The following is a 15,694-nucleotide window of genomic DNA, read 5'->3' as shown; positions in this document are numbered from 1 at the left end:
GTTCGTCTAGTCAAGGCTATGGTTTTTCCAGTGGTCATGTATGGATGTGAGATTTGGACTGTGAAGAAGGCTGAGTGCCGAAGCATTGATGCTTTTGAACTGTGGTGTTGGAGAAGACTCTTGAGAGTCCCTTGGACTGCAAGGAGAGCCAACCAGTCCATTCTGAAGGAGCTCAGCCCTGGGATTTCTTTGGAAGGAATGATGCTAAAGCTGAAACTCCAGTACTTTGGCCACCTCATGCGAAGAGTTGACTCATTGGAAAAGACTCTGATGCTGGGAGGGATTGGGGGCAGGAGGAGAAGGGGACGACAGAGGATGAGATGGCTGGATGGCATCACTGACTCGATGGACATGAGTTTGAGTGAACTCCAGGGGTTGGTGATGGACAGGGAGGCCTGGCGTGCTGCGATTCATGGGGTCGCAAAGAGTTGGACACGACTGAGCAACTGAACTGAACTGAACTGAACTGAAACATTCAAATGGCTGTCTGAGGAGGCCTTACAAACAGCTGTGAAAAGAAGAGAAGCAAAAGGGAAAGGAGAAAAGGAAAGATACAGCCATCAGAATGCAGAGTTCCAAAGACTAGTAAGGAGAGGGAAGAAAGCCTTCCCAACTGATAAATGCGAGGAAATAGAGGAAAACAATAGAATGGGAAAGACTGGAGATCTCTTCAAGAAAGTGAGAGATACCGAGGGGACATTTCATGCAAAGGTGGGCACAATATAGGACAGAAACAGTATGGACCTAACAGAAGCAGAAGATATTAAGGAGACAAGAATACACAGAAGAACTAAAGAAAAAAGATCTTCATGACCCAGATAACCACAATGGTGCAATCACTCATCTAGAGCCAGACATCCTGGAATGCGAAGTCAAGTGGGCCTTACGTAGCATCACTACAAACAAAGCTAGTAGAGGTGATAGAATTCCAGCTGAGCTATTTCAAATCCTAAAACATGATGCTGTGAAAGTGCTGCACTCAATATGCCAGCAAATTTGGAAAACTCAGCAGTGGCTACAGGACTGGAAAAGGTCAGTTCTTGTTCCAATCCCAAAGAAAGATAATGCCAAAGAATGTTCAGACTACCACACAATTGCACTTATCTCACATGCTAGCAAAGTGATGTTCAAAATTCTCCAAGCTAGGCTTTGACAGTATGTGAACTGAGAACTTTCAGATGTTCAAGCTGGATTTAGAAAAGGCAGAGGAACCAGAGATCAAATTGCTAACATTTGTCGGATCACCGAAAAAGCCAGAGAATTCCAGAAAAACATATACTTCTGTTTCATTGACTACACTAAAGCCTTTAACTGTGTGGATCAAAACAAACTGTGAAAAATTACTCAAGAGACGGGAATACCAGACCACCTGACCTGCCTCCTGAGAAATCTGTGTGCAGGTCGAGAAGCAATGGTTAGAACCGGATTGGAACAATGAACTAGAACCAAATTGAGAAAGGAGTACGTCAAGGCTGCATATTGTCACCCTGCTTATTTAACTTCTATGCAGAGTACTTCATGTGAAACGCTGGGCTGGAAGAAGCACAAGCTGGAATCAAGTTTGCCAGGAGAAATATCAACAGCCTCAGATATGCAGATGACACCACCCTTATTGCAGAAAGCGAAGAGGAACTAAAGAGCCTCTTGATGAAAGTGAAAGAGGAGAGTGAAAAAACTGGTTTAAAATTCAACATTCAGAAAACTAAGATTATGGCATCCGTCCCATCAGTTCATGGCAAACAGATGGGGAAACAATAGAAACAGTGAGAGACTTTATTTTTGGGGGCTCCAAAATCACTGCAGATGGTGACTGCAGCCATGAAATTAAAAGACACTTGCTCCTTGGAAGAAAAACTATGACAAACCTAGGCAGCATATTAAAAAGCAGACACATTACTTTGCCAACAAAGGTCCATCTAGTCAAAGTGAAAGTGGCTCAGTCATGTCTGACTCTTTGCAATCCAATGGACTATACCGTCCATGGAATTCTCCAGGCCAGAACACTGGAGTGGGGGGCCTTTCCCTTCTCCAGGCAATCTTCCCAACCCGGGGATCAAACCCAGATCTCCTGAATTCCAGGTGGATTCTTTACCAGCTGAGCCACCAGGGAAGCCCAAGAATACTGGAATGGGTAGCCTATTTCTTCTCCAACAGATCTTCCCAACCCAGGAATCAAACTGGGGTCTCATGCCGTTGCAGGAAGATTCTTTACCAACTGAGCTACAGGGAATCCCCCATCTAGTCAAAGATATGATTTTTCCAGTAGTCATGTATGGATGTGAGAGTTGGACCATAAAGAAAGCTGAGCACGGAATTGATGCTTTTGAACTGTGGTGCTGGAGAAGACTCTTGAGAGTCCCTTGGACTGCAAGCTCATCCAACCAGTCAATCCTAAAGGAAATCAGTCCCGAATATTTATTGGAAGGACTGATGCTGAAGCTGAAGCTCCTATACTTTGGGCAGCTGATGTGAAGAACTGACCTGATGCTGGGAAAGATTGAAGGCGGCAGAAGGGGACGACAGAGGATGAGAAAGATTGAAGGTGGCAGAAGGGGACGACAGAGGATGAGTTGTTTGGATGGCATCACCGACTCGATGGACATGAGTCTGAACAAGCTCCGGGAGTTGGTGATGGACAGGGAGGCCTGGCAGGCTGCAGTCCATGGGGTTGCAAAGAGTTGCACACAACTGAGCGACTGAACTGAACTGAAACATTCATTTCTCTTTATTTTCCAACTTTCCTTTTGTTTTGTGAATTTTTTAGGCCCTAAACATTTTCACAAGCCCTGGAAAAGGCCCAGTCTCCCCCAGCTAGGGACTACTGACAGGGTGTCTTAGGAGCCTGAGGGCTGCAGATGTTGAATTCTGAATGTTCTAGGGTTTGCAGGAGCTGAAGCGCATGGACCTGTGGGGAAAAAAGGATGAGGTTGTTTTCTAGCATGGAAAAAGCAAGAGAGTTCCAGAAAAACATCCATTTCTGCTTTATTGACTATGCCAAAGCCTTTGACTGTGTGGATCACAATAAACTGTGGAAAATTCTGAAAGAGATGGGAATACCAGACCACCTGACCTGCCTCTTGAGAAACCTATATGCAGGTCAGGAAGCAACAGTTAGAACTGGACATGGAACAACAGACTGGTTCCAAATAGGAAAAGGAGTACGTCAAGGCTGTATATTGTCACCCTGCTTATTTAACTTATATGCAGAGTACATCATGAGAAACACTGGGCTGGAAGAAGCACAAGCTGGAATCAAGATTGCCGGGAGAAATATCAATAACCTCAGATATGCAGATGACACCACCCTTATGGCAGAAAGTGAAGAGGAAGTAAAAGGCCTCTTGATGAAAGTGAAAGTGGAGAGTGAAAAAGTTGGCTTAAGGCTCAACATTCAGAAAACGAAGATCATGGCATCCAGTCCCATCACTTCATGGGAAATAGATGGGGAAACAGGGGAAACAGTGGAAACAGTGGCAGACTTTATGTTTTGGGGCTCCAAAATCACTGCAGACGGTGATCGCAGCCATGAAATTAAAAGACGCTTACTCCTTGGAAGTTAAGTTATGACCACCCTAGATAGCATATTCAAAAGCAGAGACATTACTTTGCCAACAAAGGTCCATCTAGTCAAGGCTATGGTTTTTCCAGTGGTCATGTATGGATGTGAGAGTTGGACTGTGAAGAAGGTTGAGTGCCGAAGCATTGATGCTTTTGAACTGTGGTGTTGGAGAAGACTCTTGAGAGTCCCTTGGACTGCAAGGAGATCCAACCAGTCCATTCTGAAGGAGATCAGCCCTGGGATTTCTTTGGAAGGAATGATGCTAAAGCTGAAACTCCAGTACTTTGGCCACCTCATGCGAAGAGTTGACTCATTGGAAAAGACTCTGATGCTGGGAGGGATTGGGGGCAGAAGGAGAAGGGGACGACAGAGGATGAGATGGCTGGATGGCATCACGGACTCGATGGACGTGAGTCTGGGTGAACTCCGGGAGTTGGTGATGGACAGGGAGGCCTGGCGTGCTGGGATTCATGGGGTCGCAAAGCGTTGGACACGACTGAGCGACTGAACTGAACTGAACTGATATTCAGACTGGAGAGGCCTTAATTTCATCCGTCATTTTAGAGAGGGGGAAACCCAATGTAGAGGGGCAAGGGACACCCAGGAGGTCCCCTATGAGCTAGAGGCAAACACTGGCTCAACATGGGCACCTTGCCTCCCTGGGGTCAGACGTGGAAGCAGGGCGGCTTTTCAGGTGTGCTGTGCTTAGTTGCTCAGTCGTGTCCAGCACTTTGCAGCCCCCGTGGACGGTAGCCCACCAGGCTCCTCTGTCCATGGGATTCTCCAGCCAAGAATACTGGAGTGGATTGCCGTGCCCTCCTCCAGGGGATCTTCCCACCCACCGATCGAGCCGGGGTCCCTCGCAGTACGGGGCGGATTCTTGACCAGCTGAGCCACCAGGGAAGCCTTGGGGGCCACAGGGACTGTAACCGTTAAACCGGTAGGAGCTGGGGGCAGTGGCCACAGAGCCGGGTCCTGGGCTCGGGCCTGACCATCGGCCCCTCGTCGTCCCCGCCTATTCGCCAGGGGACCGCTCGGCACCTGGTACTTTTCCATAGTGTCTTCAGGGGAAGACTCGGCCTCCCTGTCCCTCCGCGGGGCACTGGGGTGCACCTCTGGCCCGAGCCGCAGTCGGACCCCGGACTGAGCATGCGCAGTGTGGTCCGCGTCCGGTGTTCGCCCATCCCCCACCCGGGGGGCACCCATCAGCCCCCGCGAGCTCGCTTGCCGACCCGGGCCCTCTCTGCCTGAACCGCGCCGGCAGCTGCGTCCTTTCCGCAGGCCGGCCCTCAGGGGCGGGGCCTCGCGCGGGGAGGGCGGGGCCTGAACGCGGCGGGGAGGGCGGGGCCTGGGTGCGGTGGGCCGCGCGCGGCCCCTTTAAGGCGCGGCCGGGGCGGGCCCCGCGGCGCGGCCCCTTTAAGGCTTGGCCTACGTGGCAGCCGCTGGAGCCGCGGACGCGGAGCGAGGCCGGCCGCTGGGTACTTCCTGTGGAGGCCGCAGCGGGCGCGGGCGCCGACGGGCAGAGCGCCGAGGGTGCGAGCGAGCGAGCGAGCGAGCGAGCCGAGCCTCCCGCCGCCGCCATGGGCCAGAACGACCTGATGGGCACGGCCGAGGACTTCGCCGACCAGGTGCGGCCTGCGGGCCCGTCCGCTCGGGGCGCCCCTCCTCCCCGGCCCTCCTGTCTGGCCCCCGACCTGGGTGCCTCCGGGGCCCCGCCCGTGCCCCGCGGAGCCGGCCCCCGGCCCCCGGGCCGCCCCGAGGCCTGGGCCGGGCCCCTCCCGATGCCCTCGCCGGGCTCGCTCCCCCTCCCCCAGCCGGGGCCCTGCCTCCCGGGCTCGCCGCCTGCTCGGGCCGGGGCACCCCCAAACTCGGCCTCGGGGACCCAGCCCGCCCTTGCGCCGTCCGCGCGCCGGGGCGCCCTGGGTGTGTTCCCCGGGCCCGGGCTTCGGACGCCCGGCTCTGTGGGCCTGTCCTCCCTCCCTGATCCGGCCCGGCTCGTTCTAGACGCCGAGGGGCGCCAGCGGCTGTCTCCCCGCCTCCCGAGAAGGGTTCTGAGACCCCGGGGTGGGATGGGGGATGCTTGGGGAGCGTCCTCGCCTTTCTGCACCGCTGGGTGGTCCCTGCACGCTTCTCCTTCCACTGGGCACTCTTAGGGGGCGGATCCTGAACGGGGGGTTGGTCAGACCGAGGCCTGAGGGGGTCCTCCGGGTGGAAAGGGGGTCGCCCTGGTAGGCACCCCCGCTACAGAAAGCCACGGCACTGATTCTTTTCTCTGTCTCAGACGTCTTGGGTTCACGGGGTCCCTTTGACCCTTCCCTTCCATCTTCCTTCCCTGTCTGGACTCTGCCCCGCGATGAAATGAATGGATATCTGTCTGTACATACAGCTGGGGGGAGGGGGACGCCTACCTTCCTGTTCGGAGTCCAGGAGTGTCCAGGTGGCATTCCTAGCAACAGGGAAGCGGCCCTTGAAACAGGCCACTGAGTCACTGCTAAAGGTGTTCGGAAACTAGACGGACAGAACCGGGTCCTGCCAAGGGGACAGAGCTGTCCCGCCGTCTCCTTCGACCAAGCGTGGCCCCGAGACCATGGCGGTGATTCTTCAGCCGTGTGCCTTCTGCTTCTGAAAGTGTCCCGTTATGTCTACAGACTATAGGAGGAGTTGCGGCTGGCCCAGCCACCATGCTCTCTTTGGTTTACTTAATGGGTGTGTGGCTTTGTCAGAGTTAAAAGTAGTGAGCTTTAAGTTTCTGTTTTTATGGGGGTGGTTATAATTCATCGTACTCCAAGGCTGGGCTCACTGGAAGGTGTGTGTGTGTGAGAGATTTTTAAACAATAGTTAAGTGAGCTGTTTTCTAATCAGTTATTGGTGAACAAGATTTCCTGTTGTTCCCCTGACGGATGAGATCTCTCTAGTGTGGCCTCCCCGTTGGGTTCTCCCAGCCCCATTTTCTTATGAGCTGCTTATGTTATAAAACCGTGGGGCTAAAACAGTCAACTTGAAGAAATGTTTTTCCCTTAGGTCACGATTTTGTGTTAACAATCTAAAAATTGTATCCCTTGCAAAAACAATTTGTATAGAAAGCGCTCAAAAACCAAGCCAGCCGACTTTGTCCGCTTTCGCTGACATGATTTTAGTGACCCAGTTTTGTTTCCCCAAGTAGCCGCTACCTAAAAAGATGCCTCAGTTCAGCCATGGTAGCTGTGAGAGCCTCGTACACTCTCTGCAGCCCGGAAAAACCCCGGTTTTGCAAGTGAATTTCATAACTGAATCTAGATAAAATGTCTCCACTCAAGTTGCTGCCAACTATCAAATGATAAACCCTCCTCCTGCCAAAAAAAAAAAAACCAGACTCTCTTTACGTAATCCTTTCTTTTTTTTTTCCATGCATTTTGTTTGCTTTAAATGAAAGAAGCAGAATCTTGGAACTGGAAAGGTCCTCGAGGGGCACACAGGATCAACCTGTACCGGTTTCACTGCTGAGGCTCCCGGGGCCTGGGGCCACAGCCCTGGGCAAAGCCCACACGCAACATGCTTCTCAGGCCTGCTGTTTTTCTGTAAGAGAGCACACTGCCTAAGATCTGGAAAAACAAGGCCGCATCTACCGGGCAGGGCAGGCTCCTGCGGTCAGTTTTTGAGGGCCAGAGCCCACCTTGCTGGTGACAGGTGTCCACAGACACCTCCGTGCCCTTCCGTGGGGGGCGGGGCCGGGCCGCGCTGTCAGCGCCGAAGTTAGGAGCTGCTTCTGCTGCCTGGCCTGGTGTGAGAGAAAGGCATGGACAGGCGATGGGGTGCAGAGCGAAAGTGATGGCTTCCTGTGGGCAGAATCTGGCCACAGGCTGGTGCTTTTGTTTTTTGACGTTGATCCACATGGCGTTAAAGCAGCTGCCAAGAGTAAAGGTGCAGAGTCCGGGCTTTTAAGATGAAGTGACCTCACTTGCAGGGGTGGGGGTGTCACGACAGTCACTGATGCGACCAATAAATACAAACATGACATGCCTGTCTTCCAACCTCATCTCAGAAAACAACAGCAAAAATGAGAGACAGAAAGTCAGCCAGAAGTCAGCAGGGTCTCAGAAGGGCCCTGTGTCCCCTGAGAGCCACGGCAGTGACCCGGAACCTTCGCTGCTCCGACATGGGGCCAGGCCGTCCGTGCACACTCCTTGTGTTGCCCGAGGGTCCCGGGAGCTTGGGCCACAGCACTTCCATCTCCAGATGCAGAGAGGGAGGTCTGTGTGGTCTTGCGCGGCACGTGGTGGCCCGCCACACTGAGTCGGCGAGCTGCGACCTTCCTTCAGGCCTGCAGAGGCATGAGTGCGGGTGAGTGGTCTGGCGCCTTGCAGCCAGCAGGCTCAGCTGCCTCTTTGGCATCAGGCTTCTTGCCCTGGGTGGCAGGGACAGCGTCCTCCTGCTGGAGAAAGTGCTGAGAGAGCTGTCTGCGGAAGCTGGCATTCGGAAGCCATCTGAGCCTGGGTCTGAAGGGGCCAGAGACTAATGAACTCAGCAATCCAAAATGACGCCCATCCCCTGCAGCTGGGACTCAGGGCCAGGCTGCAGGCTATGGCTCCCAAGTACATTTGCCCCAGTAAATAGGAGTATTAGCACTTAATGGGCTGTGTCACCAAGGTGACAGATAAGCCGCATGAGGCCTTGGTTTCCGTGTGGCCTTTGGTATTTCCACATGTCCCCTGGCAGAACAGAGCCAGTCCTGGGAGCTCTCACCTCCAGGAGCTCCCTTTGGCCCCTGGTCAAGCGCTGGGGAGCAGGGGATGGCTCTGGCGGGACACTGAGCCGGGCCTCCGTAGCCCCCAGGTCTCGGGGCTGTGCCTTAACCCCACGTGAAGCCACCGGTGTGGGTAGAGTTTGGGACAGCGCTGGGTGGCTTCTCCGTGTTCTCTGCCTGTTCCTTTGTCATCCCTCCCCCACAAGGGCTTCCGGCCTTATACCAAAAAGGAGCAGGGAGAGAGCAGAGAGGAGCCGGCTGACTCACTGCTGTCCTCTGCTCTGACCTCAGACAGGAGGTTCTGAGAAGGAGTCCTGCCTCCCTACCTCTTGGGGAGCAGGGTGGAGGCGTGGGCGTGGGGGCGGGGGCAGCGGGGCTTATCCCGGAAGGCCATGAGCAGCCTGGCACTGCTCTTCTCTCGGTGGCGCTATGTCCCGTATGGGTTTTTGGTAGGGAAGCCAGGCCATCTCTCCAGCCCAGGGCTGACCGACACCTCTTCCTGGACCTCCAGGTACTGCGTGGCCTTACAGAGCACTCAGGGAGACTCGCTGGGGGTCTGGGGGCCCTGGTGGATGTGCCCCTGTGAGTCACCAGGCTCAGGTACCAGCCCTGACTCAGACTGATGGGCCAGAGGTCACTGGCCGCAGGCTTTAATCTTCTGGGGTGTGCAGGCTCGGAGCGGCCCTGGAGAAGGGCAGCCCCAGTTCTCAGGGTGCACAGAAGCCTGACCCGCCTCTGCCTGCAAGTTCTCATGAACCAAGAGTTGCAGCCTGCTTTCCTCAAGTCCCTTTTGTCCTGAACACTCAGAGAGAGTGGGTTTCCCTGTGTTCTGTGGGAGCTTCAGGTGGCTGTGTTACATGATGGCCGTGTCCCAGAGCTACGTCCCAGGTTGGGTACAACTGCTGCTTAAATCCCTGCTGCTCGGAAACCACAGCCCCATGTATGGAAACCTTAGCTCTGTAGGTGAGCCCTCAGATGGGGTCTTGCTTAGGACCCATATGCCACGCTTGACCGTGAGATTCCTGTGAAAGGCCTGACCCCCAGAGGGTGACAGACCCTGTCCCTTGCCCTGCAGGCCCTGCCCACTCAGCGTCTCCTTCCAGCCTTCCCATCGTGATCCTCTGTCTGGGCACAGTGTGCACTGCGCGTGACCACTGGGTGCGTGGGCCGCACTCAGCCCCTGCCCTCGGGGCCCATGGTGTGTGCAGGAGGCCAGCTTAGCGTGAGCAGCGGCCAGGTGGCCTCTGCGGGCCTGCTTCAGGGGCTCCTCGGTCGTGCCAGGGGGACGCTGTCTGCAGCAGCACAGCGTGGGCCCAGGGGCCGGGCGCCGAGAGCGTAGCGTGTGCAGGCGAGGTGCACATCGGGTCTGCTCTCACGCCGTCCCCCCCCGCCGCCTTCCTCCGCGTTCAGTCCAAACAGGTGCTCACTAGAGGGCGGCTGGTCTCAGAGAGGCCCGGATCGGCCTGACGTATAAAACAGCCCCAAACCCAGCCCACGCCGTTGTTTAGCTGCTAAGTCACATCCAGCTCTTTGCGACCCCGTGGCTGTAGCCCACCGGGCTCCTCTGACCATGGGATTTCCCAGGCAAGAATACTGGGGTGGGTGGGTTGTCATTTCCTTCTCCAGGGAATCTTTCTAACCCAGGAATCGAACCCACGTCTCCTGCATTGACAGGTGGATTCTTTATCACTGAGATGTGCTTAGTTCAGAGCACAGATACCTGAATTTTTGCAGTGTTTTCTAACTCAGAGATGTCTGTCTTGGCATGTCTGCACTCTGAGGAAGGAGTGAATTACCTGTCCGAAGAGAACTTCTCTCCGCCGCTCTCTAATCCCCTTGACCCAGACACTCAAATTAAGAGCGCAGACGTGCCATGGAGGCTTTAAACACTGCCTCCGTCTTGCGGTTTAGGGGCCAGTGGAGGCGAGTCAGCCCCCGCCTGGGGTTCACAGTCCACACTGCCCTCCCGGCAGGCTGTGCTAGCCTCATATGGCTTTCCCCAGGTTTCAACACTCTGCTGAGGCCTGCGTTGTCGCCAGGGCTTCTTGGCTGGTGGCTGAGCCTACCGGGCTGGGTGATTACCCCATTGCTGGACATTTTGATTCAGGCCCTGAGGCCGAAATGGGAGGGTGTGTGGCCTCCGCTGTTCCCACAGCTCCTGATCTGAAGTGCTTCTACTCTACGTGGACTCCAGAGTTCATGTAGGTGTATTTGGGACCTCTTTTTTTTTCTCCTTTTAAAGACAAGGTCCATTGTCCTCTTTTTTCCTCTGCTCATTAAAGTTGGAAAGAATCTTCACGACTGTTAACCCAGTGGTCCTCACTTTGTAGGATAGTAGAGACCCCCGCCCCCACCAGAGCATTCACTCAGCTTGTCCACAGCGCGTGGCCGTCGGGGTCAGAGCCAGGGTGAGAGCACCGGCCGTCAGCCTCAGCCCCGGGCCCGCCTGCTCGCCTGTCTGCGCATCTCCCTCTCCCACTGGGACTCTGGCGTGATTCCGTGGGGGTCAGGGGCCAAGCAGATGCGTGCAGAAGTGAACACCTTGGGGCCCAGGCTCTGGGACCCGGAGAGGGTGGACACCTGGCTTGTCACCCCTCTGTCCTCAGGCCAGGCTGCTGTGGCCCAGAGCCCGGGGGAGGGGAGGCGTCTCTGTGCTGACTAAGCCAGAACGGACAACTAAAGGTTGGTCACACAGCTGGTGGCTTGCTGACCATGGTGGATGGCTTTAGCAGCACCTAGGACTTGCAGTCAGCTTTTCAAAACACCAAAGCGGAAGGAACGCTCCCAGGCACACCGTCTTCTATCCCAGCAGTAGGTTGGCAGCCTCAGAGGTTGTGACACCCGGTGTCCCTTCGAGGGGTCAGATTCACGGGTGCCCTTCGGACTCTGGCTGCTGGCACACAAGCCACGTGGGCGGGCACCCGATCTTTCTCCCCAGTTCCTGCTGTCACCGTGTATCACAGGGCGTCTTTCCCTTTGTCTCTCCGCTTGGAGCGCTTGGTAAGAGAAAGTGCGGTGGTTCACCCGAATGACACTCGTGCCTCGGTTTCGGGTTGCGTGTGTGTTTCTTAGCTATCGTAAACGGCCTGGCTGGCACGGGGCAGGAGGAAGCTGTGTCTGCGGGCGTTGCTGGCTGCCACCGTGGGAGCAGGGCTGTCCCAGCAGCTCGAGGGTAGCGAGGCCAGGCAGGTTCTCACTTCGTGGACGCCCCGCGACGGACCCTGGGCGCATGCCGGGGCAGCAGTTCTGCGGTGGAGAGACCCTGGGCCAGCGCGCCGCTGAGGCCCGCTGAGTGTGTCATGGGCCGGTCGGGCTTCCCACGCCCCTGCCTGAGGTGGGCGTGCTGTCCCACAGCGGTTGCACACGTGATGACAGTAGCTGACACGCACGCGCCGGCTGAGACCACAGAGGAGGCCGGGGGCCGGATGGAGGTCTCCCTCGCCTCCAGGCAGGGTGCCCGGACCGCCCCCTGGGCAGTGCTGGGAGCGGGCGACAGGCCTCCCCCCACTCCGTCCCGCCGCCCTCACCGTGGCTTTCCCGGCCCTGCAGTTCCTGCGCGTCACAAAGCAGTACCTGCCGCACGTGGCACGCCTCTGCCTCATCAGCACGTTCCTGGAGGACGGCATCCGCATGTGGTTCCAGTGGAGTGAGCAGCGGGACTACATAGACACCACCTGGAACTGCGGCTACCTTCTGGCCTCCTCCTTCGTCTTCCTCAACCTGCTCGGACAGCTGAGTGAGTGGCGCCCGCGCCCCTGCGGTTTCCCAGGCTGCGGGGTCTCCCGGGCGGCGGTCTGCGACCCGCTCCCCCCAGCAGGGCACTGGGCAGGCCTGGAAGCAGGCCCTGCCGGCCCTCGGCTGGCTGCTCTGTTTAGTCCTGGCCGCATCGCTTTGCGGCCCTGGGCTCAGTGCCCGGAGCAGGAGGTGTAGGGCACTGGGAGTGGCCAGTGTGGAGCCGAGGCACCCTAAACCTGGGGTCTGGGCGGATGAGAGTGGCACACGGAGAAGGGTGGGCCTCGGACGCCGGTGCGGCCGCGTGGGCTTTGGGCCCGGCTCCTGCTGACCGTCCCCTGTCCTCGGGGCACAGGACAGGACTGCAGCTCTCTGCAGAGCTCCTGTAACACGGCGACTCTGGTCAGGAGTCCACTTTCTGGACCAGGGCTTTGGATAGGTAGAGGCCATCCCTGCCAGAGGCTGCTTTTGGCTTGGAGTGGGTGGCTGGGCTGCCGCGGCGCCAGCAGCCGGCGCAGGGCTGCAGCCCTGACCTTAGCCCCCTTGCAGCCGGCTGCATCCTGGTGCTGAGCAGGAACTTCGTGCAGTACGCCTGCTTTGGGCTCTTCGGCATCATCGCGCTCCAGGTGAGTGTTCTCCCTCCTCTCGCCCTGCTTAGAACCGAGCCCCTGGGGCAGAGGCCGTGAGGACTCGGCCCCACTCCCCTTCAGCCCGCTTGTGTCTGCCTGGAACTGCTTGGGGCCGAGCTCTGGGCTTCCACCGTTGGCCACTTCCCCAAGTTCCTTGTGACAAGGCAGCAGGTCACAAGATTCTCTACTTCACAGAGAACGCGTAGCTACTCATGAAATGTTTAGCTCACATTTCACCTGGATCGGGTCTTGTCCTCCAGAACCGTCTGGGCCCAGCTCTGAGGAAGCAAGGGCTTGTTGACAGGTCCGGGCCACCACCCACCCCAAGGGACGCTGAGCCCGTTGCTGAGTTTCGGGCTGTTGATGTTCCGAAAGGGTTTTGTCTGTCTTGTTATTTAGATTTCTCATGTATGTTGGAAGAATTGCCTGATGCTGTTAATTCTGTAGAAACAGAAATTTGTCTGAAAACGCTGAGACTGCAGTTTGTCTTTCCTCTTCCCTCAGACGATCGCCTACAGCATTTTATGGGACTTGAAGTTTCTGATGAGGTAGGTATCTTCTGGTTGGTGACTAGTGTATCTCTTCGTGTCTCTAAAGTCAGTAGCTGTTGGTTGAAGTGAGTTTCTCTGGGTCAAAACCATGCTTCTTAGACTCTGTAGCGGACGTTGGTGAGGCCTTTTCCACCCCATCCCCGAACCCCGAGAACACAGGTGAGAAACCCACGTCTCACGAGGGCTCACGGGTCCCGGGGGAGCGCTGGTCATCAGGAGAGCCCTGTGCAGGCCCCGCAATGGGTGCAGATGCATCTGTGTCTCTGGTCCTGTCCATAGGGGTCAGCGGGGTCCCCTTCCTGCTGGGGCCTCCGGCCCGGTCCGCCTGGCACTGGCGGGGCCAGGGGGCCTGAGTGACCCCTGCGGGGGTGTGTCCTGCAGGAACCTGGCCCTCGGAGGAGGCTTGCTGCTGCTGCTGGCCGAGTCCCGATCTGAAGGCAAGAGCATGTTTGCGGGCGTCCCCACCATGCGTGAGAGCTCCCCCAAGCAGTACATGCAGCTCGGAGGCCGAGTCCTGCTGGTCCTGATGTTCATGACGCTGCTCCACTTTGACGCCAGCTTCTTCTCGGTACGTCTCCCCGGTTGAGCCCCGACCTTCTGGAAGGGCACTGCCCCCTCCTCTGCATGCTGCACACCGCCGAGGGGCCATCAGATGGGACCTTGACACTGCCGAGTTCTTGGGGCCAGGAAGCTGCCCTGGCCTCGCCGCAGGGCCCCTCCAGCTGGGGACGCAGGCTCTCAGCGCGCACGCCTGCACCCTCCGGCACGCACACCTGCAGTGGGCACTGCACGCCGGGGGTTGGGGCTGCAGAGTCGAAGGCTTCATCCTTGGCCCTAGGAGCTCATAGAGCCAGGGCCCTGGCTGGGCAGGGTCGCCAGGAGGGCTCTTGGCACTGAGGGCAGGGAGCGGTTGGTCCTGAGCAGCTCCGGGGAGTGTGGTCCCAGGGTCAGCCGTGAGTGAGTCCCGCTAATAACCCTGCCTGTGAACTGCAGACCTCTCTCTGTCCAGGGCGGCCATCTGCTGCCCTCACCGCTTCCTTCCTTGCTTGTGATGCCGGCTCTCAGCACGCCCCGAGTTACTCCACCCTGGCGCGGGGCCCGCAGGGACGCGGGCAGCTGGAACCGGCCTGCGTATCAAACAGGACACGTCTCTTCTTCACATTCATTCTCATTCCATGCCTTTCAACCTGTGCAGATCCTGCAGAACATCGTGGGCACGGCTCTGATGATTCTGGTGGCCGTCGGCTTCAAGACCAAGCTGGCCGCCTTGACTCTTGTCGTCTGGCTGCTTGCCATCAACGTGTACTTCAATGCCTTCTGGACCGTTCCCGTCTACAAGCCCATGCACGACTTCCTCAAGTATGACTTCTTCCAGACCATGTCGGTGATCGGAGGCTTGCTCCTGGTGGTGGCCCTGGGCCCCGGGGGTGTGTCCATGGACGAGAAGAAGAAAGAATGGTAACGGAGTCCTCCCTGCCTGGCTGGGACCCGCGGCTGTCGAGGACTGGTTCAGGGTGGATTTGAGTAACTGCCAGCATCTCCTGTACCCTCTTTCCTTCCCTCCCTTGGTAAAGGCACAGATGTTTTGAGAACTTTATTTGCAGACACCTGATCATTAATGGCTAAACCTGCTAAGGACCCACAGCCTGGCACCTGAGTGTGCGGAGCCGGCCGGCCCAGGCCAGCGCCCCCGCCCTGGGGCAGGGCCTGGCTTGTTGGAGTGAGCATCTTGCTTGGCTGTGGCCTGTCAGCCCAACTTTTTTTTCTTCTTTTTTGGGGTGGGGGACCTTGAAGCTGTACTGTGAGCAGATACATTTGTGTATCATTCAAAGCAGTCTCCCTCTTATTTTTTTTTTTTGAAGTTTACCTTTTTAGCTAACTACTCAATGATTTGGGGTGGCGCAGCGCAACATCAACACACTGGTTCAGGCCCGCACCAGTGCCTTCCCCGTGGGCTCCGCCCTGCGCTGTGATCCTTTTATAGGGCCGGTGAGAGCGTGTAGAGAAACCCCAGACCCCAAGAATAAGGCAGTATTAGAGCAGCAGCCAAAACTGCGGTTTACGGCCAGGGCGTTCCTCAGAGAAGCGGCCGGGGTCGGTGCAGTTTCCGCGGGGTGCTGCCTGGGAGCGCGAGGGGCTCACGGGGGGGACGAGGCCCTCTAAGGCCGCCCAGAGCCTGCAGGGGCCGGAGCCCAGGCCTGGCGGCATGTGTGGGCCTCGTCAGTGCCCGCCTGCCCAGATGGGGAGCAGCCGCCACTGCAGGCAGGGCTGGACCGGAGCGGGCACTCAGACGTTACCTCAGGCCGACCTGTCCCAGAGCCGCAGCCGGCACCCACTGCCCGGCGCCCCCGGCCCGCTCGCTCCCTGCCCTCACGAGGCTGCTGCTTGCTCAGATTGTCTATTTGCTATGCTGAATGCAGCCCCAGTTACTTTTTACGATCTGTGATGCCTTACCGATTGGATCTTGATCCTGTATTTAAAGTTTTCTAACATTGCCTTA

At 57.0% G+C, this 15,694-nt stretch overlaps 2 protein-coding genes across 2 annotated transcripts in view; one reads left to right on the top strand and one right to left on the bottom strand.

Moving 5' to 3' along the window:
* The window catches only part of STKLD1 (serine/threonine kinase like domain containing 1), a 25,170-nt gene extending 20,029 nt beyond the window's left edge, over positions 1–5,141 (bottom strand). The window contains exons 1-2 of the mRNA XM_055541781.1: positions 4,992–5,141; positions 4,601–4,702 (exon numbers count right to left, since the gene is read on the bottom strand). Of these exons, the coding sequence (XP_055397756.1) occupies positions 4,601–4,702; positions 4,992–5,141 (252 nt within the window). The remainder of the gene's footprint in view (positions 1–4,600; positions 4,703–4,991) is intronic.
* Positions 4,976–15,694, top strand: SURF4 (surfeit 4). Its single transcript, XM_055541576.1, has 6 exons — positions 4,976–5,187; positions 11,832–12,018; positions 12,564–12,640; positions 13,148–13,191; positions 13,576–13,762; positions 14,390–15,694. Exons 1-6 carry the CDS (start codon positions 5,140–5,142, stop codon positions 14,654–14,656), a joined length of 810 nt encoding a protein of 269 aa, XP_055397551.1. The 5' UTR covers positions 4,976–5,139; the 3' UTR covers positions 14,657–15,694.

The sequence above is a fragment of the Bubalus kerabau genome, chromosome 11 (genome assembly GCF_029407905.1).
Source record: "Bubalus kerabau isolate K-KA32 ecotype Philippines breed swamp buffalo chromosome 11, PCC_UOA_SB_1v2, whole genome shotgun sequence".
In the NCBI taxonomy this organism is placed as follows: Eukaryota; Metazoa; Chordata; class Mammalia; order Artiodactyla; family Bovidae; genus Bubalus; species Bubalus kerabau.
Note: the sequence above shows the minus strand (reverse complement) of the source record. Positions and strands in the feature narration are given on the sequence as shown.

What these genes read in the sequence shown, in the direction of transcription:
- SURF4 (XM_055541576.1), top strand. Translation starts at nt 5,140, where the DNA reads ATGGGCCAGAACGACCTGATGGGCACGGCCGAGGACTTCGCCGACCAG. An exon ending in CAACCTGCTCGGACAGCTGA is followed by an intron (nt 12,019 to 12,563) that starts GTGAGTGGCGCC and finishes GCCCCCTTGCAG; the next exon opens with CCGGCTGCATCCTGGTGCTG. An exon ending in TTGACGCCAGCTTCTTCTCG is followed by an intron (nt 13,763 to 14,389) that starts GTACGTCTCCCC and finishes CAACCTGTGCAG; the next exon opens with ATCCTGCAGAACATCGTGGG.